The sequence below is a fragment of the Cercospora beticola genome, chromosome 5 (genome assembly GCF_033473495.1).
Source record: "Cercospora beticola chromosome 5, complete sequence".
In the NCBI taxonomy this organism is placed as follows: Eukaryota; Fungi; Ascomycota; class Dothideomycetes; order Mycosphaerellales; family Mycosphaerellaceae; genus Cercospora; species Cercospora beticola.
The window spans coordinates 2,647,608-2,671,140 of NC_088939.1; the positions used below are offsets into that span (position 1 = coordinate 2,647,608).

The 23,533-nt window shown below is 53.1% G+C and overlaps 9 protein-coding genes across 9 annotated transcripts; 5 read left to right on the forward strand and 4 right to left on the reverse strand.

Annotated features, from left to right (window-relative positions):
* Nucleotides 1–782: 782 nt before the first annotated feature.
* Nucleotides 783–3,392, forward strand: RHO25_008301 (uncharacterized protein; the record flags this gene model as incomplete). Its single annotated transcript, XM_023600439.2, has 1 exon — nt 783–3,392. The coding sequence occupies one exon, from the start codon at nt 783–785 to the stop codon at nt 3,390–3,392; it is 2,610 nt and encodes an 869-aa protein (XP_023449365.1).
* Nucleotides 3,393–4,128: 736 nt separating this feature from the next.
* RHO25_008302 (uncharacterized protein) lies at nt 4,129–6,391 on the reverse strand (the record flags this gene model as incomplete). Its single annotated transcript, XM_023600440.2, has 7 exons — nt 4,129–4,196; nt 4,271–4,485; nt 4,563–5,017; nt 5,071–5,566; nt 5,623–5,870; nt 5,924–6,319; nt 6,380–6,391. The coding sequence occupies 7 exons, from the start codon at nt 6,389–6,391 to the stop codon at nt 4,129–4,131; spliced, it is 1,890 nt and encodes a 629-aa protein (XP_023449364.1).
* Nucleotides 6,392–9,559: 3,168 nt separating this feature from the next.
* Nucleotides 9,560–12,130, reverse strand: RHO25_008303 (uncharacterized protein; the record flags this gene model as incomplete). Its single annotated transcript, XM_023600441.1, has 6 exons — nt 9,560–10,471; nt 10,520–11,209; nt 11,292–11,528; nt 11,601–11,648; nt 11,697–11,994; nt 12,042–12,130. 6 exons carry the CDS (start codon nt 12,128–12,130, stop codon nt 9,560–9,562), a joined length of 2,274 nt encoding a protein of 757 aa, XP_023449367.1.
* A 365-nt stretch (nt 12,131–12,495) lies between these two features.
* Nucleotides 12,496–13,467, forward strand: RHO25_008304 (uncharacterized protein; the record flags this gene model as incomplete). The annotated part of the gene is made up of 1 exon (XM_023600442.1): nt 12,496–13,467. One exon carries the CDS (start codon nt 12,496–12,498, stop codon nt 13,465–13,467), a length of 972 nt encoding a protein of 323 aa, XP_023449366.1.
* A 456-nt stretch (nt 13,468–13,923) lies between these two features.
* On the forward strand, nt 13,924–15,688 carry RHO25_008305 (uncharacterized protein; the record flags this gene model as incomplete). Its single annotated transcript, XM_023600443.2, has 3 exons — nt 13,924–13,956; nt 14,024–14,213; nt 14,277–15,688. 3 exons carry the CDS (start codon nt 13,924–13,926, stop codon nt 15,686–15,688), a joined length of 1,635 nt encoding a protein of 544 aa, XP_023449369.2.
* Nucleotides 15,689–15,833: 145 nt separating this feature from the next.
* On the reverse strand, nt 15,834–16,568 carry RHO25_008306 (uncharacterized protein; the record flags this gene model as incomplete). The annotated part of the gene is made up of 1 exon (XM_023600444.2): nt 15,834–16,568. The coding sequence occupies one exon, from the start codon at nt 16,566–16,568 to the stop codon at nt 15,834–15,836; it is 735 nt and encodes a 244-aa protein (XP_023449368.1).
* Nucleotides 16,569–17,110: 542 nt separating this feature from the next.
* On the forward strand, nt 17,111–19,058 carry RHO25_008307 (uncharacterized protein; the record flags this gene model as incomplete). The annotated part of the gene is made up of 2 exons (XM_023600445.2): nt 17,111–17,361; nt 17,483–19,058. 2 exons carry the CDS (start codon nt 17,111–17,113, stop codon nt 19,056–19,058), a joined length of 1,827 nt encoding a protein of 608 aa, XP_023449540.1.
* A 243-nt stretch (nt 19,059–19,301) lies between these two features.
* RHO25_008308 (uncharacterized protein) lies at nt 19,302–19,912 on the reverse strand (the record flags this gene model as incomplete). The annotated part of the gene is made up of 3 exons (XM_023600446.2): nt 19,302–19,462; nt 19,539–19,776; nt 19,838–19,912. The coding sequence occupies 3 exons, from the start codon at nt 19,910–19,912 to the stop codon at nt 19,302–19,304; spliced, it is 474 nt and encodes a 157-aa protein (XP_023449539.1).
* A 489-nt stretch (nt 19,913–20,401) lies between these two features.
* Nucleotides 20,402–21,508, forward strand: RHO25_008309 (uncharacterized protein; the record flags this gene model as incomplete). The annotated part of the gene is made up of 1 exon (XM_023600447.1): nt 20,402–21,508. One exon carries the CDS (start codon nt 20,402–20,404, stop codon nt 21,506–21,508), a length of 1,107 nt encoding a protein of 368 aa, XP_023449538.1.
* Between the last annotated feature and the right edge of the window lie 2,025 nt (nt 21,509–23,533).

Here is a 23,533-nt window from a genome sequence, read left to right on the forward strand (position 1 = left end):
GTTTGGCAGCTCCTGTCCAGATGGATAGCGCCAGCAGAAGATGTGTCGAGTAGCAAGTCCCATCATGAGTTCCCCGCAGACACGGGAAAGCCAAGCATCGCTACCGCTGCTGCCATTCAACCACGCCATCTGCATCCTCATCGGGTATGATGCAGCATTCCTGGTGAGCATGGTCGTCGTGGACAGTGCGTGTGGCAGAGGACATGCTGCATGCTGCAATGTTCGTGTCGGTTGCAGCATGGCTCGCCGAAACATTTCATAGCCTTAGGACGAGATCTCCCGCTACTGCCATTGACCATTGACGATGACGGCGCGCATACCGACGCACTTGTCGTCTGCACAGCCTGGCTTGCTGGTCGGAGTCATATGCTGACTTTCACCAGCAACCAATCACGGCGCAGAATTAGTTAGCGGCGTAGGATTGGCGGCGCACCATTTGGGACACCGCACTTCGACTTCTGCGGAGGCTGAGGCACGCGGCCGCCAGCGCTCCGTAGCATGCCTGCCTGCTTCTTCAATGCCGCTTTCCTCGTCCTGAGGTTTAGATTTCTCTACACACTCCCCAGGTGAGAGGAATATCCCCCGTCCAAGTCTCCCACGACACCACGACGACGTCGAGGCGGCCTGAACAGCTGAACTCCGTCTCGCGAGTCGCCCAGCCCGTCGGCACCACTCCATACCACCCACTGCCGCCGCGACAACCACTTCACCACCGCGACCACCCGAAAATAATCAAAATTCAATCCCATATCCATCAAGTTGTAGCACCGAATCCCTTCCTCATGGCGCTGCCAACCGACACCCCATTCGACGTCACCCCAACCTATGTCGTCTACCGCGACCTGCAGCCAGGAGAGCCTTTCGACCCCACCTCGGCTTTGCTCTTCTTCCCTCCAAAGGGCTCTGACGAGCTGTTCGATGCTCTGCGAATCGCCTTCCCTCATCTCAAGACCCATTCTGAGCGCATGCGGGATGCCATCATTCAGTTCCTGCTCGAGGAGCGCCAAGACGAGCAGCTCCAGGCTTCCCCAGCAATGACCATGGACAATGCCCCAACTTGGCCTTCCATGTCGTCTTCTGGCTCTGCGTCGGTATTCAGCAGCCCAGACCTCCTTGACCTTCCCACGCCAACATCCTTTGCGAACTCTCCTCAGGCACAGACTCCACAGCTTGCGCGCCAAGCTTCTGCGGCCACTTCCAGCAAGACCACTCCACCATCACTCGAGCAGATGACCGGTGTCTTCAGCTTGTCCGCTGAAGCACAGCCAAAGCAGAGAGTGCGCCGGAAAATGACCGACGCCGAGAAGGCAGAGTACCGCAAACGCCGAATCGTCAAGGCCTGCGACAAGTGCGCCAAGAGGAAGCGCAAGTGCCCTCACAACCAGTCACAGATGGAGGAGATCTCAACTGCGAAGTCCGTCGCAAAGATTGCGAAGCCAGTATCGCACAAATCGAGCAAGCCTGCTCAGCAGACCAGCGATAAGCTCAACATGGCCGCTGCGAATCAATTTGCGGCCGCTGAGGGCTTCGATTTCACCACTGATCTGGACATGAGCTCTTTCCAGACATTCGACGACTTCCCAATGTTCGACGATTCCTTTACTCCAGAATTCACTGTCGACAATCTGCTACATTTCGAGCAGCCTGGACCACACTTCCAGCCACATGACTATTTCTCGCCCATCCTGGCACAATCAGAACACCGATCTTCTGGCGGCATAGAACATTCTAGCTCCACTCACTTCCAGCCCCAGAGCCCGCCGCAGCAGGTTCCTGGTGGCACGGGAGAATTTGGACAGTTCTTTGCAGAATTGAGTCCTCCGCAGGATAGTAGGCACAGGTCTTCACAACCTGGATCACAACAACAACCACGCCGCTTGAGCATGCGGGTCTCTCACGGGGCTGAAGCTCAAAAGACCATCTTGCTTGAAATAGGTCAACATCACAATGGTATACCACAGCAAGATGGAGAACGAGACGCCAATCACAACAACGGAGGATTTGGCACAATGCGCGAAAGTGTACGCTCTGGCCAGCAGAACACGCAGCCAACGCACACTTCACATGTCCACAAAGCCGCTGGTCGTGAACTATACCGCTTGGCAGAAGCGAATGGAGCACTCGAGGCACCACGCTTGAAACCACCGACGCTGGCGCAAACCACATTGAGGCTGATAGGCACGACGAGAGCCCTTCGAGCGTTCGCGAATCTGACTGGCTTGCAAGGCGGTCAGCAGTCACAACGCCCAGCAGTCTCCATGCAACATGCGGCTATTGTGCTGAGAAATACCAGTGAGCACCAGCTTGGTGTAGGCGCTGGCAGTCCGGAGCACTACGCTGCATCCAGTCTGCAGACCAACCGGCACGCGATTGTGACGAATCGCGAAGGACTACAGCGACGCCCACCCTCTCGCGCTGTTGCCCCAGAGCTCAGATTACAGACATCTACCTCCGTGTCTCAATCGGGTGGAATCCGCATCGGATCCGCAGCTCTACCCCAAGGAAGGCCCCATGCGTCGTCCGTCGCGCAAAATCACGAGACGATATCGCTCTTCTCGTCGGATCAAAAGTCGAAAGAAAGGGAACGTCACCTGCCCGCGATTTCGCAAACAAATGGCGAAGCCAACACAAGCAACAAGCCTGTACTACAACTACAAGGCAGAACGCAACCAACACTTGGCCAAGGAATCGCGAATCTCGGCAGCATATCAACAGAGCTGTACATGCTTCGCCGTCGTCCTCGCAAATCTGGAACAAACCAGAACCACCGCCATACTTCCACCGCCGTCAACAACGAGAATGCGCCTCTCGCAGCTCACGCCGACGGCGGTGCGTACCCAAGGCTTCAACCCAGAGACTCTCACGCTGCTGCAAACAACTCCGGCCGAACACCTTCCATCGCCGCCACTCCCGCCTACATCGTCGGTACGTCGTCTACCACTTCGACCGAACTTGCAAGAGCGAGTGACCACATGCGCTACCGTGATCACCACGGTAGAACGGACCTATATGGCAGAGCAGCAGAGACCAAGATCCCGCAGGGAGACCGACTGCGCGATTACTTCAAAGTCAAGGATCATCTTGGCCGCAACTTCACTGCCACGGCGATCATGCTGCTTGTGGGACTTTGTCTCGCCAGTGCTTTGCTTTCTGCTGGAGCTTTCTTCTCACCTGCTCTCGCTTGCTTCGCCGCCTACTCGTTCTACCTCTCGTCTGAGATGGCAGAAAAGAGAACGCGGTTGCCAAGTATTGTGCGCAGAGTGATGGAACCTCGCTCTCACGAAGGCAAAGAGGTCGACAACCAGGTCTCTTTGACGCAGAACCAAATTTTGGCAAAGTGGCTGTTGTATCCTTTGGCTCATGCACCGTTGCGATTGGCTACTCTGGTCTAAAAGGGAAGGAATAGAAGAGAAAGAAGGATTTTCTGGCGTTTGTTAAAAGTGTTTGTGCGATTATGTTGCGTTTCAGCGGCTGGACCTCGCCTTGGATCATGAAGATCCAACAGGCTTGAGTGATCCCTTCGTCTTTTCATAGCAGTCTCCTATATTTAGTCGGTTGTTCTCGATCCAACCTTTGAACTTTACATAGATTACAACCCCAGCACCGAGAACAACGGGCTGCTACAAAAACAAACACGACTTCACGTTCCCTCTCATTTTGATCCTTGGCATTGACGCTGAAGTCGCGTGTGCCTACTTCCCGCTGTAAAACTGTGTTCCACTGCAGGGCCGTTTGCATGATAACTCCACTCCGATGCATTTTCGCTTCGACGTCCTGGTGATGCGAGCCAAGCATGGAGCGCAGCGGAAGAAAGTCTTGGAGTTGATGACAAGATTGACAAGAGATATAAGATCATAAGCAGTAAACAAGGGTCATATCGTGGCGAAGCACACAAGAGATTCTTGAACATCTTATGATGCTTCTTCTGTACATTGCGTACTGCGTCTGAAGACCCTGATTACGCTGACTATTGTGATATCAAATCTTCGAACGAAAGATGTGTAATGGAAGAGACAGGACAGTATGCTCGTGCCTTTTGAGGAGAACTTTTGTTCATACATGAAACTGCGCTGACTGGTGTACAATCTATTCTATCACTCTTTCATCACAAGGCTTCAATCAAGCCCTTCAGTTGACCTTGTTGTATCCCGGAGTATTCAGCAGAATTCCCATAGTGAGACCACCGATCAGACCAGCTATGAAACGTAGTCAGTAAATGCACTAATTCCTCCTCTCGGAGTTCAAATCAGCGGAGTGTGGGAGAACTTACCAATCGGAATAGTCATAACCCAAGAAAAGAACAAAAGTCCCACACGCTGCCAATTCACAGCCTTGAAAGTTCCATTACACAACCCGACACCAACAGTAGCACCTGTGATGCACATCGATGTCGAAACGGGGAGTTTGTATTGCGAGAAAATGAGAATGGTGATTGCTGCGCCCATTTCCATGGATGAGCCTCGGGAGGGGGAGTGGTAGGTGATCCTGCGAAAACAACATTGTTAGCAACCTCTTCTTCTTTTTCTTCTTCACCACATTTCTGCGTGGGAGGAGAGACTTACTTGTTACCCATCACACGCATAATATTGTAACCGTAGGTAATGAAACCAATACAAATCGTCAAAGCAATCACAGCGATTTGCCACAATGGCACATCAGCCTTCGCGCCGACCGTCTCACCAGTATTCCAGGCGGAGTACATAGCGGCCCAGACACCGACAGCGTTTCCCACATCATTCGCTCCGTGCGCAAAAGATGCAGTGCAAGCTGTAATAATTTGGACGAACGAGTAGAGGTATTCGACTTCGTTGGTGTATTTGGGGGCGTGGTTGTAGACGCGGTCCATGCGTTTTCCTTCGGGGGTTCCGAGGATTCCGAGTTGGGCGGCGTGGATGTCGTAGTAGAGACCGTAGGTGAAGGCGACGACGACCATGGCGGGGAGGCGGTTGGCGAGGGCTTTCATGTTGTGGAGTTCGTAGATGGAGCCGGCGCCGGGGGGGTTGTTGTGGAGGCGGCGCTGGTAGAAAGTCAGTTTCGGTTCTTCATGGTATGGGAGAGGATTTGACTTACCATTGCCCAGCCCAGAGGTCCCTTCTTCGTTCGGAGAGTGGCGTGGTGCTTCCTTCGTGCTTCGATGAGTTGCTGCTTGTAGATTTCCTGTGCTTGCTGAGGTGTTGGCTCCAAAGCCTCAAGAGCAACACCCTTCGCGGCGGCTTGTCGTTGGTGAGGCTCGATGCTATCGGTAGACGCTCCGCTGGTGGTGACACCGTTCTTCTCAACCAATGTCTCGGCAGTGAAGTTGTCTTCGTTGTCGCTCTCGCTCTTCTTTTGCTGACTTGGTGGGGCAACCTCGCCATCGTGTTGGAGGACCGCGTAGTTTGGCACCTTGGCCTCTACTGCATCGGGAGGAGCCTCACGCCAGAAGAGAGCTGGTCCCTTGAAGATGTCGATGAGGCGGAGAGTGTAGTCCTTCTTCACGACCTTGCAGTGGGTGTATGGTACGAAAAACAGAGCGGAGAGGAGGCACAGAGCGAAACCAGCACCGAGAGTGACACCGGCAATCCAGCTATGACGAGGTTAGCAAGACTGATAATTGGCGATTGAGCGCGTTTGATGACTTACTAGGCAGGCTTGTCTGTAAGACCAAGACGAGGAGATCCCTTGTAGACGATAGAGAGCGTGCAAACGGTACCTGCGATCAAGAAGAAGAACGGCGAGGACCAGACAGCCCATGGAACTGGGTTCGTGCGCACGTGCACCAGGTACTTGATCAAGCTGAAAATGATAGCGCCAAAGATTCCAGAGGCGACTGGTGCCATGACCAGACCAGCGAAAATGGCGCCCAGTCCAGAGCCACCGCTCCATCCCCACTGTGCAGGGTGTCAGTGGAGTCCTTCCATTATCTCGAGGTCAGGCTACATACCTGAACATCGCTGGCTCCGACAGCTGCGACACCAACACCAGCGATCGAAGACACGAGCGAGTAAGTGGAAGAAACGTGAGCCGAGTGTCGGGTACACCACATAACCCATGTAGCAGCACCAGCGGCCGCACAAGCAAATGCAAGCAATTGCACTCCAGCATTTCCTTGGAAAGCCTCGATGGGAATGATACCGTTCTTGATCGTGGAAGCAGTTCGGGCACCGACAGCTAAGGCACCGGTCATTTCGAATATCAGACACAGAATCATGGCCTGCTGGTATGTGACGGAGCGGGACGAGACACTCGTAGCCCAGGCGTTGGCGACATCGTTGGCACCATTGTTGTATGCCTCAAGCAACGCAAAGAACGTGCCAATGGCAAAGATGTAGGTGTACTCCTGTACACGGTGTCAGATCACTAAACCCCCTCCTGGACGCCAATCGTGTCGGGAACGTACGTGCAACACCATCTTGACGACCAAATATCCTGTGATCTGCAGTTCCGGGTTGACAAGTGAACTGGTCGTGAAGAACAGAGTAGATCAGTGCGGCGGCTGCTGGTCAGTTATATGAGAGGTGGCCACCGGCACGAATGCGCGGAGCCAAGAGCGACAAGAGTGATCATGCTTCAGGCGTGGGCATCCCGGGGCAGCAGACCGAAGCTACTGGCCCATGCCCCCGTCGCTAGAACATCTTGGCGCTCCTCGTAATAGATTTGGTTCGCAGGGCCAGCTAATCCTGGTATGCTAGCATGTCTCGCATGTATGGAGCACGGGCTCAGGTTGTCTGGTTGAGAGATCCCACGTGTAGGCAATGTGCTCCTCCATAAGCCTGATTCTTCACACTAACATCGGAGAAGGCGAATCTTTCGGAACATACGACCGTGCCTTCGGCGTGTTGTCCTATATTCCCACAGAATGCGTAAAGCATGGGGCTAGTCGTGATTTCTTGGCGCTGCTGTGCTGGTAGCCAAGCTGCAAGAATCTTCATGCTGAGAGATATTTTTCGGAGCTTGTCGCTCGAAAGCGTCAATGCTGGGTCTTGATGAGCTTCGATGCTTCTTCGCCACGAGGAGGCGAAGTACCCTTCCTTCACAAACGGGCCAAACGCCAGAAGAAGAAGTCCGACGAGCGTGGTGCCAAGAATCTCAAGCTTCAGCAGATCTGAAGAGCGAGCGTCGTCCAGTAATCGAGTACACGTGCTCTTGGCATTTAAGCTCATAGTCCCACATTTAGAGCCATAGTGTCTCCAACCCTGGTAACTTCGTTGACCATAGGCAACATGACAATATTTTTCTGTTGCCGCTCGCTACGTTCATCCGCCGAAGGTTGGGGCTCGATGATGATAGACGCGGACTTGCACGGCACATGCACGCATTCATTTCATCACCGCTAGCCATGCGTCGAACCATGTATCGAACACTGCAGCAGAACAAGTCGCCGGTTCTACCAGATCCTGTAGGCACCACTATTTTATGCTTGGGAGTGCTGCTTGGCTGATGACATGCTGCGCTCAACGGTTCCTCATTCTTTCCTTGCTGCATTCATCTGGTTCATTGATCATGCAAATTTGAACATCGCCGGTGTAGCGGATTTGTTGTCACGAAATCGCGCCAGCCTGAGAGAAATGCAATTGATAGCGAGCGCAGTAAGATGAGTGTCAGCAGCACGAAAGCACCGAGTGCGCTGCGACCCCGGCAGGCATGGGTCAGATCCAAAACCCGGCGGAAGCCGCATTGCACATGCAAGACTGTTCTGCGGGAGAACGCACGTAGAACAACAGGGCCGAAGTCAGCCAGCGTTCGGTGGCAAATCTGCGTTCAGCCAGTCCTAATCGACATCAGGATCCAATTCATGCGTCCAGCCACAGTCTCCGAATGACCCTGGAGCGGCCGCACCATCACACTGGAGGCTGTCGCCACTGCCGGGTATGAAAGGTCCGCTGTATGTGAAGGATGTACCCCAGCTCACGTCCTGCCGCCAGTGAGTTGAGGCAACATTGGGGCACGCGGCACCCATGTCAGTGTCCATCGTCCGAGGCTGCATGGCAGGCTGGGTTTCAGCCCTGTGTGCTGCTGGCATGGACCCCTGCTCCCTGTCCTGGCCACCCGTGCGTTGTGCCTCCGAGGGTCACTCATCAGGTGGTATTCGATGAGTGATGGTTACAGCGACGAAGTATGGCAACACAATGTAGTGCGGGTCGGTGTCCATTCACTGCGCGCTCAGGATCAGCGTATCCAGCGCCCGACGACGCTTTGCCTCAAGCGTTCGGCAGCCTTGGTTTGCGCTGCACACCTGATAATCTCTCTTGGACGAATAATGATATCAAAGTCCTTTCCCCGGCCGTAACGTTGACTTTCCCGGCGATGTGTTTAGCCATTAAGCCCCTCAACAGTCAGACTGAGAAGAACAACCGCGGCGGCAGTGAAAGCGACCAGGTTCAGCACCCCTCCATTGGCTACGCTATAAGAATCGGCGTCAAAGATCCCAAGCCATGCCTCTAGCAGGGCTCGAGGCTCGACGACGCAACATTGGTGGCTCAATGCAAACCACGCCTCTTTCTCCCAGCGAAGATAAATGGAAAATGCCCGGAAACGCGAAGCGAGTGCACACGCACCACTCGACAGAGAAGGATGTTATTGTCTGAGGTATTAGTGCACGCGCGTATCTGGAGTCAAATCTGCTATAGTAAGGTCGTAAAAGTTGCCAGGCGTCGTATGAGGTCGATCAATCTTTGCAGAACAGGCATCACTATCGACGTCAGCTATCAATTCCGACCAAGGAAGGGTAGTAAGGCTCGGACGAAGCATACTCATCTGTGCGCGTGGAACAACTGCCAGAATATCGCGTCAGGTCTCTTGTACCGCTCGGCCCAACGCAGCGTGCAGCCGCTCAGCTACAATGACTTTCTCGCGCTGCAGTACGCTGCCCACGTGGGATCAGGCAATACATGGTACGCTCCGAGATTCGCTTGCTTTTGATTGGATCCCCTGGGAAGTTCTTTTGCGCTTCCCGAGCGCAGATGTGGTATATTGGGAGCATGGTTGCATGGCTCTCGTTTCCACTCTTCTTCATGTTCGGCCGCATCTGCTGAACGTACAAGCCCTGCACACGAATCGAGAGGGCTTCCAGGTTGGCGGAAGTACTTGGAGGTCTACATTGTCCTCGACAGGTACCGTGCTGCTGCGCTGCTCTTGATTCGCTTGGCATCATGGCCATGCACGAAATATTGCTTGTGCTTTCGAGAATGAAACGAATCTGCGCGGTGAAGCGTGGTCGAAACAGCGTTGGTCCGGACGTCATCACGAGGCTTGGCACGGACATCCTCTGCTGGTTTGCCATCGGTTGTTTTTCATCATGCCAAATTCGGGGAAGTCCTTCTCGTGGCCGGACAGCGTCACTCGGACTTTCTGTTCTTGCAGGCTTCCCTACCGTGCCTGGGTCTACAGGCTGCAGATCCTGGTCCTCACTTCTCCAGGATTCTCAGAAGGCAGGCCCTACCTACGTAATGACAAGAATGCCTGCCGCGACGAATGCCACAATTAGAGCTCCATTCCCAATGATTCAAGAATGTGGCGGTCGCAATGAAGCTGAGTAGGTGCTGCCATGCGCACGACCAGCTCCAAATTTGAACGATGGTCACAGGATGACGGTGAGGTGTCGTTCGGGTGCTCCTTGATGGTCTCCTTGGTGATCTCCTTGTGAGACACTCTGGATCTCCATCCAGTTGAGCATTTCGAACGTGTCCAGCCCCTCCCATGTAACAGGCGGGACTCGTTCGCTCCGGGCAATAATGATGATATATCTGCCGCAGAGTAGCACTATATCTCCCACATCAATTTCTTCGTCCAGCGAGGATGGTAGCGCGGGCTTCAGTGGACTGAGCACTAGTGTGATTCCCGAAGCCTGAAGTTTCACCACGGCCTGGCTACACAACCAGCCCGCCGTGACCACAGTGTCCCTCTGCGAATACATGAATAGAAACATCCATTCTGTTTTGAAGTCCACTTCGTAATCATACCACACATCAAGGTTTTTCCTGGATACATAGTCATCAGGATAGTCGGGGCCTTCCACAATGAAGGGCAGAGTCTCGTTAAACCCTCTCGGCTCTTCACCGTGCAACTGTAGCCTCCCAAATACACCGTTTGAGCGATGCCCTTCGTTCGGCCACGTTGGTAGCCAGGTCTGTGTGTCACCGCGAAGCTCGATGAAGTTCACCGGCAGCAAATAACCTTGTTTCGCTAGCTCCTGTAGCAAATACTCCCAGTAGGCTTTGTGCCCGACTAAATCCGGTAGGGATTGGCCAACCACAGCAGATACCGAGTAGAACAGGAAAACCTTTGGATTGACCGCAGACAGTGGTATTGTCCTCAGGAACAAGATTTCCAGATCCGCTCTATACGTCCTCATTTTATAGGTGTTCCGGAGCAAGGATGATATGTGGAACGCGTCAGCTTCGCTCAGCATTGACAGCAACAAGATCATCATCTGGAGGAATCGCTGTCGAACGATGGCACGAACGTCGCCTTTGGTCAACACTCTTGAATCCTGCAATGGTGTCAGCGAAAGTCACGGGCGCGCCTGAGAAGCCCGTACCAATGCATTGAAGAAAGCAGTAGTGACGCTGATGACCTGTCGAATATCTTTGCTTGAACATATTGTGCCTAAGCCCGGATTGTTGTCGACACCGTGACTGACGTCACTGCCGTACCTGATGCATTCTCGAGTGCTCATCGAGAACAAGAGAGGACAACGAGTATAGAAGACTCGCGCGATTTTTGCCATTTCTTCTAAGAGACCCAGATGATATGTGGGTATCATGCTCGGGGCAGGCTGCCTCAGAAGGTAGCGAAATTGGGTGACAAATTCGGTAAGAGAACTTGCATCCACCTCTAGAAAAATGCTGTCTGAGTCATATCGATGTCGCTCTGCTTCGTGGTCCTCCATTGATGCTTCGTCGTCCTCCAGATCACGTCGGAATAGGGCAGGCAACGGGTGCGTCGGACTCGGCAGAGATTGAGAAGATGAAGGCTGAGGTGTAGGCTTCGAAGAAGTCGCTTGAGGTTGATCGTGAGGACGGGTAGGGATCCCCACACCAGTGACGGGATCTATTCGGCGTTGCTGGGCCAGAAATTCAAGCGCCCTGCCGCACATAACGTTTAGTTCAAGGCGAAGTTGAATGTAATTTGGGTCGTCAGATCCGGAAAATTTGTTCATGCCTCTGTGATCTGCGTGCATGGCCACGTGCAACGCACCAGGCAGGCATGCAGACTCTTGCGAGACCAGCTACACTATGATCAGCAGCGCGACGAGTGTTACGATGGAGGCTTATTACAGACTATGGTCTTCAACTTTCATAATAGCAGACGATGCGAGGAGAGTTTGGCCTGAGAGAGGCCCGGAATCGCTGCTGTAGGTCTTGCAGCTCCTTGCTGTCCGGCTTCAATGCTTCAATTACAGGCTGCTTGTTGCGTCGACCTCTGTTGAAGAAGTCCAGAAGACCAGCAAAGGGTGTGCCTCGAAATGGTGTGCCGAGAAATATTATGCCAACACAGCATTCGGCAATTCCGTGAAAACGACCATCACTTCTAGCGGTGGCCAGAGCCTGTATACAAATTAGTCGAAAAGCACTTGCCAAAGTGTGGAACATGAAAGATTGTGATACTGATTGTATTACCAAACCGCCAAAACTGTGTCCAACGAATATGATGGGCCGCCTTCGAGCCTAGAATGATCTCAGCGAGGAAGTCGCACAAGTTCAAAGCGAACTCACTCGACCAGTATCGCGTTTCACGCTCAAGTAGTATAGCATTTGATTGCCACATTCGCTAATGTTTGTAGTGAATTGGGCACTCTGGTGTTGAGAATGGTATGCGTACGTACAGATGCGAGCACGAGGGATGTCCATCGGGAGTAAATCTCGCGGCCAGAAGCAGTATCTGTCATCTACCAAAGCGTGGAGACTCGCCGACCCTGACGTTTGTCTTGCAGCTCTTTCTCGAGCAGGACGTGGCTTCTGGCTACGCCAAGCCCAGATTGGATCAGAGGCAAGTCCCTGCACAAGTATTATGCTGCCTGTGTCAATTCTAGTCCGTTCATAGGCATGATCATAACATACTCGACTTCGATGTCGTTCTCGGGCCCCGGTCGATCAACGTCTCGCTCACCGCTCCAGATTTTCAATCCCCATGATCCGTTGGCACCCATAGCTGTCGAGCCACGTTGCGTTGACTGCTGCGCGGCGTACCCGAAGATTGCGTGTGAAAGGCGATGGATTCTGGAGCTCGTAACTTTCGAACTGTGAAATGCCACCTCTTGATGTTCGGTCGGTCACATGGGCAGCGTGCCAAGGTGTGGCGTGCTCCTTCCAAGGAGAAGCTTTGCTGCGCAGTCCTGCGTGAAACCGTACTGGAACTCTGTAGCTGTTGAGGCCGCACTGACTGCGCCTCGCATTATCTAGGAGCGCTGCGCAGTCTTTTGACCCTGATGTACTTCTATAGAGCAGACGACTGCACAGCAAATGCACATCTGGTCTTGGGCGTGGCACGACAGGAAGACGGCGAAGTTCCAGAATGGATGCCGATGAGAAGGGCAGCGGCTGCCATATCAAGTCCGATGGATCGATTAGCTCAGATTCCATGAAAGGCGTTGGCGGCATACCCGGACATCCTAGAATCCGGACGCAAACTGATACCGTACACTTTCTTTCCGACGACCTTCTTACTCCTGATCTCGATGAGCTTTCACCCTGGTTGTGGTTGATGTCCACGCCGTCATGCACGAACATCACTCCGCTCCATCAGCAGAGACTTCGCGGGCGAGAAATTGTGATCATGGAGGATCCGGGACTCCATCTTGTCTGGCACCATCGCGCGATATATATCAAGCCACTACCGGGATACTTGCTTGACAGTGAATTTCGTGAGCGACTACTCAATTCAGCGCACTGTGACCCAAAATCTGCCGCAATATCGAAAGCTGCGCGAGGATTCCTGAGATCTTACGCGCTACTCATCCGGCATGAAAGCGATTTTCGTCTCGCACAATCAGAGCATTTGCAGTTGATACCCGAAGAGCTAGACTGGTTGGGCTTCAATGAGTTCATCGCCGATTTCGAGGATCCAGATCCAGGCATGGTCAGTCCACGATACCAGAATTATGGCGAGCTCCGCTTCTCAAGACTCAATATGCTGGTGAAGGTTTTCCTCCGCAAATGGCACTACAGGTACACGGACGGCAGATACAAAGACTACCTCGAGACCTTCTACGCTCCGCTGCTCTTCGTCTTCGCTGTTACATCGGTCGTCCTCAATGCGATGCAGGTAACCTTGGCCGTGGGAGGACTTGACAATCGACACTGGCATTCTTTCTGGGCAGCTTCACGAGGCTTCGCGTCGTTCACAGTAGCAGGGACGTCCATTCTGGTGGTCTTGGTGATCGTGTTGCTATCGCGGAAGATCGCTTCGGAAGTGATCTATGCCACCAAGATGCAGCTTCGAAGGCGTTTCGGCCGGGGAGGCCAGCGATCCTCAGGCGGAGCCTGAGCTCTGCCATGGTGTCCTCGAGCCCTATTGGTGATAGAGATGTGCCTCTTGTCGATGTCGATTAGTGAGAAGGAACGCGTCCTTTCCTGAGGATCAGCTTCGCACTTTCATCAGGCGTGCAATCGCCTCGCTTTCACGAAACATCACATCCTTCTCGTCTCAAGTCTCGTTCCAGTTCATCTTTCGCTTATCCGCAGAAGTTTTGATAGTTGAATTGGCTGTTTTGTTGGCAGCCGACGTGATTGTTTTCGCAAAAGTTGATCACAGCGCGGGGCATGGCCCCGGCCGACGCGACGCGAGCTTCGTGCACCTCGCCTCTTTCCACTTCCTTACATCTCCACAATTGGTTCTGATACCAGATACCGAACATCTGCGGACTGGGGATAGCTGTCAATGATAGGCGAATGCTATCACTCTCGATAACCTGGCGATGGAGTGACAAACCAGCTGCCAATTATGGCCTCGTCTGGCCGCTCGCCTCATGACCATGTAAGCTCATCCAAGCCCATTCAACGATGTTGCTTGTACTTCTTGTGTTACTGACAGTAGGTCATAGGGCGATTCTGTCGAGACTGAGCCGCTTTTGTCACGAAACAACATGGCCGACCACGATGCAGAACATGCCACAAGCATCAAAGGCGGCATCAGGATAGGTGCTGTGGCAGGCGACGAGGCACGTCAAGCGATCGAGTACGAGCAGAATCTCCCCTTCACCGAAACTCTAAAACTATATCCGAAGGCGATAGGTGAGGACATACGTCCCCTATATTAGTAGAGAGAGGGTGTCTAATGTCATACCTTGTCCCCAGGCTGGAGTGTTTTCTTCTCCCTTGGGATCCTCATGACAGCCTTCGATCCACAACTGCTCGGAAACCTCTACGCAACTCCAGCCTTCCAACGTGACTTCGGCTACCTCTACGAAGGCAGCTACATAATTTCCGCACCCTGGCAGACCGGCCTCTCGATGGGCAATCCCATAGGACAAGTCGTTGGAGCCTTCTCCGCCGCATACCCGCTTGAATGGTATGGTCGTAAACGCACCTTTGGTGTTTGCGTGATCCTCACTGCGGCATTCATCTTCATACAATTCTTTGCTCGTTCGCTTCCGGTTCTGCTAGTGGGTGAACTGCTAGGCGGACTGATCCTGGGAACATACGCGGTCATTGCTCCAGCTTATGCATCAGAGGTCTGTCCAGTGGCGCTGAGAGGTCTCTTGACGAGTTATGTCAATTTGTGCTTCGTCATGGGACAACTGATCGCGAATGGAGTGATCGCAGGAACAAGCCAGTTAGACTCGCACTGGGCATATTCAGCACCTTTCGCTGCTCAATGGGTATGGCCTGCTGTCATTCTGATAGGCTGGCCTTTGGCTCCGGAGAGTCCGTGGTGGCTCGTAAGAAAGAATCGTATCGCGGAAGCAGAACAAGCTTTGAAGCGGCTAGCGAGCGACAAGGTTGATGTCCGACCTACCTTGGCGATGATCATCGAGACCGATAGACTCGAGCTGGAAATGGAAGCTGGGAGCACATATCGGGACTGCTTCAAGAAGATCAATCTACGCAGAACAGAAATCGCGATCGGAGTCTACAGCATCCAAGTAATTTCCGGAGTTTATCTCGTTGGGTATGCGACATACTTCTTCGAGCTGGCGGGACTGCCAACAAGAGACGCGTTCGGCATGAGCTGTGGGTTTCTGGCGCTGGGATTCCTCGGTACACTGTTCTCCTGGTTCCTGCTCTTGCGCTTCGGGAGACGGCAGATTTACAACCTCGGGCTGCTTCTCCTGGTCGTTCTTATGATTCTCATTGGCATACTGGATTGCATTCCTGGATATGAGGAGAACAAGCCTCTTATATGGGCACAGTCGAGCCTCATGCTGGTATGGAACTTTTGCTACGACTTCTCTGTCGGCCCCGTGTGCTTCGTCATTCTCTGTGAAGTCTCCGCAACGAAAGTACGCAGTAAGACGATCGCTGTCGCCACAGCTACACAAGCTCTTCTCGCGATCGGGATGACGGTGGCCATACCCTACATGCTGAATGCCGATCAGGCGGACATGCGCGGCAAGATCGGATTCTTCTATGGAGGTCTTTCGGCTATCGCGCTTGTCTGGGCGTACTTTCGCATACCGGAGACGAAGGGAAGGACGTACGAGGAACTTGACATCATGTTCTCGAGGGATGTTCCGACAAGGCAGTTCAAGAAGTATCGTGTAGAGTAGCGTGGTTCGACACTGCAATACTGCTACGTCGAGCATGGGTCTGGTTTTAAAGGTTGAGGGAGATATTGGGTGCGCTGGCTCCGCAATCAATCCCTGTTGAAGTGAAGGCCCTTGTCATCAAAGAGCCTCGTTGGCTTTGCGACTGTCATATCTTCTCGCTTATCCAGATCGCGCCTCGACAGCCACCTCTGATGACTCCAGTCAAAAGCTCATATGGATTCGCCTCTTTCGCGTCGTTCTCGACTGCATGATCCAGATGCTCCAATTCTTCATCTCGTATCCGTCTGATGTCCTTGATCAACTCTCTCAACTCCTCCCCGGGCTCCTCTCCCCTTTCTTCCATGTCCTTGAACCACGACAATAGCTCTCGCACTTGACTGTTATAATGGTCCCCAATTTCTGTCTCTACCGCCTCAGTACAAGCCATCGCAGCTTCTCGACCTAGCACACCTGTCCCCCAACCGAGGACAGTGGCAGCAGCATGCCAGACGGGATACATCGCAGTCGGTCGTATGCGGTGTTTGGCAAGCAGTTCGTTGAATTTCTTGAAATGCCCTTCTTCCTGGTCATACATATGTCTCATCAACGGTCGCAGGTGTGGATGTGCTTTGATGACCGGAGGAGTTTGCGAGGTATAAATCAAGGTCGCTGCTAATTCGCCTGCCTGGTTGACTCGGAGTGCGGAATCGAGAAATTTCTTTTGAGCTTCAGTAAGTGGTTTGGTTCGCGGCGCATGCTTTCTGTCCAGTGTTTCCGGTTGCTTTTCGTCCTGTAATCGTAGTCGGGATGTCGTCCTGAAGGCGCGGCGACTTTGCAGCTGGAAGGCCAATGGTGTGAGGCGGGCCTTGAGTGGCAATGTGGGTGATACTGTACCCATCATGTGAGGATCCCTCAGTGTGCGGATTCAGTACAGTTTTCACAGGATTAGCCTGTATGGCAGTATGGACTCGGCATGTGATGATAGAAGAAGATGAGGTGAATGGGAAAGAAAGTCGTCATTGAAGCCGCAACCACTACAATAGGTTTAGAGTTTATGCAGGGATGGCACGTTCCTCCATTGTCGCTTGTCGCTTTTGGCTTCTTTGGTACGTCGCCGCGACTCTACCTCTCTCTCAACTTCATCCATTCACAACTACTACCCATCTACAACAGACACTCGCCCTTTCTCTCACCACCCACCGCCGCACTTTGAAAAGTTGCAGGCTTGCTCCCGACCACCAAGAATCACTACTGAACAACATTCTTCTGCGCCGACATCACGCTTACAACCAACCGACCGTCGTTCTTTGATCTGCACCGTACCCAACGGCACCAGCGACAGCTTTGTCCAACGGCGGCGACGGTCAAAGAATCTCTCTGCACCCGCTCTTAGCGGCAGTGACTCGTCCACCTTCGGCAGACTCGATTCTATAACTCGACATCATGGCCGACTTGGACGAGGAACTTTTGGGCTTGGTTGGTGACGATGACAGCGGTGACGAGAGTAGCGTCGACGACTTTGAGCGACTGGAACAGGCTGAGCTCGATGAGCTTTCAGGCGCCGAAGAGCCGCAGCCGAGCGTGGAGAAGGTTGAGGAGGCACCAGAGCGAAAGAAGGGTGTCGCACAGAAAGTGAGAGCCAAGCGGGGCAAAAGGAAGGTCAGACAACCAAGCGAAGACGAAGATGATGTCGCGTAAGTGTCCCAACCGTGCCCCTCTGGCACTGTCAGGCCTTCGTTCGCCGCTCTCGATGGCTACCCACTGCATAATTGATGGCATGCGATCCGGTGACCTTGCTGACTGAATGGTTTGTAGCTCGCTCACGCCTGGGTCACCTGAATCGGTTCAGCACGACGATGACGAAGCGGATGCGCCTGGCGAGGACGACGAGGATATGAAGCCGTTATACCCGCTGGAGGGCAAGTACGAGTCGGAACAGGACAAATCCTATGTGCTCGGGTTGTCGGAAATTCAGCGAGAAGAGCTTCTGGCGAGTCGCGCTGAAGAGGTTACACGACGCACTCAAGACCAGCTCCTTAAGAGGGCGTTGGCTAGCACAGCCGCCAGCAAGCAGAAGCGAAAGGCAGCTGCCGCAGATCTTGAGGACAACAACAGGCGCACTACTCGTCCGAAAACGGAAAAGCAGGTCGCTTTGGACTCATACCGGAAGGCAAGAGAGGAGAAGGGCGCGCAGCGAGATCGCCTGGCTAGCACTCGAGACGATCGCAAAGACGAGAGATCGCCATCATCGCATGGCTCGGACCGGGATGCCGATGGTGAGAGCGAAGTCGAATGGGCAGCCGAACCAGAGCGCAAGGACGATCCCGCGGCCGAAATCAAGGACTTCGATCGCACACGTATCGGTCGTAGCGCATTCGCTCGCGTCTGCTTCTATCCAGGATTCGAGCAAGCCATCCGCGGTTGCTTTGCACGAGTTGCCATCGGACAGAATCGCGAGACTGGCCAGACGATGTATCGCATGTGCCAAATCAAGGAAGTCATAGAGGGCAAGCCATACACGTTGGAGAACTCGGCTGGAAAGACCTTCACAACCGATCAGTATGCCATCGTGGCCCAAGGCAGCTCTGAAAAGCCTTGGCCATTCCAAGCTTGCTCCGACGGCCACATCACAGAGTCTGAATATGGTCGCTATGTCGACACGCTGAAGAAGGAGAACATGAAGCCGCCATCTCGACGATTCCTGGTTAAGAAGCTGGACGATATCAACGGTCTCATCAATCTCCACTTCACAGAAGAGATGTTGAATCAGAAATTTGCCAAGCAGCGGGCGATACAGCTCAAATACGATCCGGTGCACCAAGCCAAGCTGAAGCGCAAGGACATCGAGAAACGCCGTGCTGAAGCTGAGCAAAATATGGACGAAGAGGAGGTTGCTAGATGTGACGACGAACTTCAGGCGCTCGAGAATGGTGCTGCGAATGGAGGAACGAAGATCGCACCAAAGGTCAAGGCTAAGGATCAGGCCAGTCCTGCGAAACCCATGGCGCAGCATGAGAGTCTGGCCATTCTCAACAGGCAAAATCGGGCCAAGAATCAGCAAGAAGTCCGCCAGGCATTGATCAAGGAGCGACAGAAGATCGAGAGGGCCCGCAAAGAAGCATATGACAGAAAGACGGCAGAAGTGAGAGAAAAGGTGCACGCAAAGGCCAAAGCTAGACGATCATCACAAGACAAGGAGTTGTTCGGCGAAGACACTCCTGCCACCAGCCGAGCGGGCACCCCGGCCACGAATGGCACTAGCACACCGAAGAGACGCACTGATATTCCGCTCAACGGCGCCGTCAAAGGTCCGATTGGCGCTCTCAAGAAGAAGACAATGGATGATGATGTTATCGGCGGCCTCGACTTGGACATTGACATTGAGATTTGAGACTGGCATGAGGCAGCACGTTTGTAACATTGCGACATTGCGACACAAGTTCTTCCTCGGCCTACATGACTGCGATTTTGGGCTTGAGACGAGCTCAGGGCCGACGCAACTGTAAAAATAGAGCTTGTGGCTGAGTTGCAACCATTTTTGAAGCGTTCTGAGCAAAAAGCAAGCAGCAGATCAAGAACACGAAGTCAGGTGGAGAGCGTGCGAAGAATCTTTCTCGCAGCAAATAGAGGCTTGCTATGAAGTCTTTGAATGAACACACAACGCAATCCCTCCCAACACGAATCCCATTCCGAGCCAAGTGTCCCGTGATATGACTTTGCCATCTGCCCACCATTCTCCTAAGACAGTGAACAGGAATGCCAGTGAGTTTGTGATGGGAACTGTCAAGCTCAGTTCTGTATCGCAAAGGTCAGCAAAGGATGCATTCCAGCGAAGTCTTGGCAGAACGAAAGTGAATGGCAACAAACTCACCGGCCTGCCCTATCAACAAGAAAAACCAAATGCTACCCGTGACGTTCAACAACAGTGGGATCGCATATCTTGGACTCCTGAGTAGATCAATCACGGCGTAAGCAATTCCAAAGAACTTTCGTTTTATCCAGGGCACGTTTGGGTCCGTGAGGTAGGGTCGGGAAGGCTTAGGTGCAGCGTCTCGTAGGACTGCGGCTTTGCGCATGAAGGGTGTTGTTAAGCCCCAGCAGGCTCCGACCTGGAGGTTTGTGAGTTTGTGGTACGGAAATGGAGAGCTTGGAAGTTGGGTAGGTGAATACCATGAGGAAGCCGATGACCCAGCGCCAGATGGGCGGAGAGGAGGGAACTTCGAGAGTAGGAGCGTCGGGGTCCATAGCCTACGATGCGAATGATGAGATGCTGTTGATGCTCGGATGTGAATGGTTACATGTAGCCAGCAGGGGAAGTAGGACTGCGATGCTTGGCATTGTTCGGGCGAACATTTGATCCGTGCCGACGTCGCTTCCCGCAACAACACCTGCATCAACATCTAGACAACAAGCTCAAATGTCGTTCGCCTGTCTCAAGCTCTTACGAATTTGCCCGCACGCTATCGTTGAGGGACGCCTATCTCTCACTAACGTAAGCTTGCAGTCTTACATCGCGAGACAGGTGTCGCCGAAAGATTGCTCTCATCTTATGAACATGCAAAACATGCAGTCGCAGAAATTGGACATCAAGCCTCAGTTTCACCAGTTCCAGTACCCTATAAAGTAAAGCATACATGTGCTCTCAGGAGTCATCAGCACATCAGCTCTTCGATCGTCCTTGCAGTACCAAAATTTCTTCAGTGCCCAAGCACTACCAGATCACTACATCCCAACATGCAGAGACAATCTGAGATTGACAAGTTTCTCGCAGCCTTGTGCCACTGGCTAGCTGCCATTAACGATGGCATACCAGCTGATATGCATCGAATCGCAATGGACATGGCTCATCCTCATCTCTCGGTAGTCACCGTATCATCCAATATCGTAACACTCAGACAGCTGCTGAGAGACTATGAGTCTCGCGTCCATGAAGCGAAGTCGCAGTCGTCTCTCGTTGCGGACTTCTGCAGGCTCAATCAGCTTCTGCAGTGCGAATATGTGGAGCAAAATTCGAAACTAACCGCAGCAGCGGCCGAAAAAAAATCATTGACACTCAAGATAAATCGGCTGGAAGAGAAGTTGAGCAAGACTGAGGCGGAAAACGATCGATTGATCCGGCAAAAATATCCAGCAAGACTCGGGCCACCACCTCACTCATCTCCGTGGTATGCTTTGGATCACGGCCCAAAGTCCCACCTGTCGCAAGTGCTGGACCGGCCCAAAGCAGCGAAGCGCGACTCCAAGTCGTCACTGCAGGACAACTCCAACTGGAAAAAGAAGTACGACGAGCTCTTACACAAATACAAGAAAAGTGAAGCCAACCTCAAGCAGCTGGCAACTGGCAGACAACGGCGAGACAGCGGGCTCGAGGACCAAGCGACGTCTTCGCATGATCGAGCTGCATCTGTTTCCTCCGACCCCCTAGTATTACATACCGACCTCGAACGCAGCATTTCACGGCTCCGCGAGCAAAAAGACGACCAGCGCCAACGACTGACTCAGCTTAAAGCCAAGAACGAGGGGCTTCAAGCCGAGTTAGATGATCTGGAGCAAGACAAAGCAGTCCTGGAAGCCCAGAATGTTATGGCTAGTACCAAGCTTTCGATTGCGCAGCGAACGCAGACATTGCTGCAGAAACAAGTGCGTACTCTTCAGCATGAGTGTGATGCTTTATGGGAGCACCTGATCTACATTGAAGCTGAAAGGGACGATGTTGGTGGAGAATCAGTGCAGAATCGAGGCGAGAAGGCTGGTGGCTGGGTACAACAGGCGGCCGCCGTGGTTCTGGGAGTGCTGCAAGAGGTGAACGAAAGACAAAAGATGTATTACGTGCTACACTGATCATCAGAGGGGAGTTCGAAGAAAAGTCTTGTGTCAACAGAATTGCGTTTGTAACAGTAGATCTGCTGAGAAGGGCGTAAATGCAGCAGAAATCATTTCATTTTCATTAGAGCCAGCGATACCCAATGTAGTCCCGACTGCGGATCTACATCCGAATCTCGAGCATCAAACCCAACATATTACATTAACGATCATCCTTGTTTCATGTTCATGAACGTCCTGCACCGATTAGTGTTGTGGTCACAGTATTCGTTCGTTACACAGCGACTCCAATCGGACGAATGAACGCAAGATCTCGTCAATGTCGGATCAACGCAAACACCTTGTTCGTCCAATCCCCCTCGCGTGCATTGCTCCTGCGGGAGACATTGAGTTGATTCTTCGGATATTGTGCAACCGCGCTTCGGGATGCAGCGGCTATTGGATCCGCACGAAAACTCCCCGTGGCATTCAGTGAGGGAGCCATAATTCTTGCATACTTCTTGACAACGACGTTGTCCGCTACCAACAGAATCACATGACTCGCCTAGGAGGCAATCGGTGGCGACAGAACATGACCGGTCTGGTGTCCGCTCTCGACAGCGGCCGGAGGCTCCGTGGCAGCCTTGGGTTGGCGAGCATCCGCTACGGTCTGCAAAAGTGCAAGTGCCTGGCGCCGGTGGAACTTGGCACACGAGGACACTCTCGACGCCGTTCACGAAATCCTCCTTGCATACTTTGCCGCTGGCACAGCCGGACGATGAGCCCTTTGTCTGACACCTCTGTTGGCAGTGGCCAATCAACCTGCCGAATTCGTCTAAACTGCGAACGCACAGTTCATCCATGAAGCATTATTGATGTGCGCCGCATGTTCGATCGTTTCTGACTTCGCAGGTCCGGGCCATCTCAGAGCAGCCTTCTCCTGCCAGACATTGACTCGAATCGTCCCGGTTACAGAAGCGAGCAGGTGGTGGTCCCGGTTGACAGAAGCCCTCTTGGCAATTCAGGCCGGATGCAGGACAGAGACCCATTGTCTGTTGGCAATCGACTCTGCAAAGGCCCGCGGACACAAGCTCACCGTACCAACAGCCTTCATCGGGAAAACATGCGTCGCTATTCGAACACATGCGGTCCAATGTGCGCTCCTCGCAGAGGCCAGCGAGAACATTGCAGCCCTCTGTTTCCAAGCATGATTCGGAGCTCAAAGCCGTACACTTCCGTCTCAAGTCTTTCGGCTGGCACTTTCGGGGATAATCGCCTTCAGCGCATTCATGGTTGAACGGACATTGACTGTTATCGCCGCAAGCCTCAGGTGGATTTTGGCATTTTCTGTCGATGCAGCTTTGTGTTGCAGGACATCTGTCGGCGGTTTTGCAATATTGAAAGCCGTCGAAGCAGAAGCGGTAGAAAGTGTCACAAGTGCCAACAGAACACTCTGCTGACGAGGAGCATATTTCTCTGCAGCTCCCGTCGAGGCATCTTTCGTCCGTGAAACAACCATCGAAGCAAGAACGATTGGGCGTTCGCGGCTTGCACATTCCCTGTCCGACGGAATTTAGCAGACAACCCTCGTCCGCTAAACACTCGCCTGTGTTGCTAGCCGTGCAAAATCGTTGGGGCGGGCTCAAAGGCCTTGGTTTGCACGTCATTGGGTCCTCAGGTCTTGAGCCGGCGGCGCATATCTGATCGAAAGGACACTGATTATCTTGAAAGCAGGTCGAGGGAGGGTCTTGGCATCTTTTTCCAATGCAGCTCTGCGTTGACGGGCATGTCTCGGCGCTTTCGCAACGCTGGTAATCAAAACAGTATCCAGAGGGATTATCACAAGTCCCAACAGAGCAATCTGCGGATGTGGTGCACTTCTCTCTGCAGGAGCCCTCGAAGCAGTCTTCGTCCGAGAGACAATTGTTAGGCTCAGTGGGACAAGAGCGACCGAGCGTGCGCGGCTTGCATTCTCCGTTGTAGCCCGCCGTCAGCAGACAGCCCTCGTCGCTAGAGCACACGCCAGTGTTGTAAAGATTACAGGAGCGTGTGGGCGGTGACACA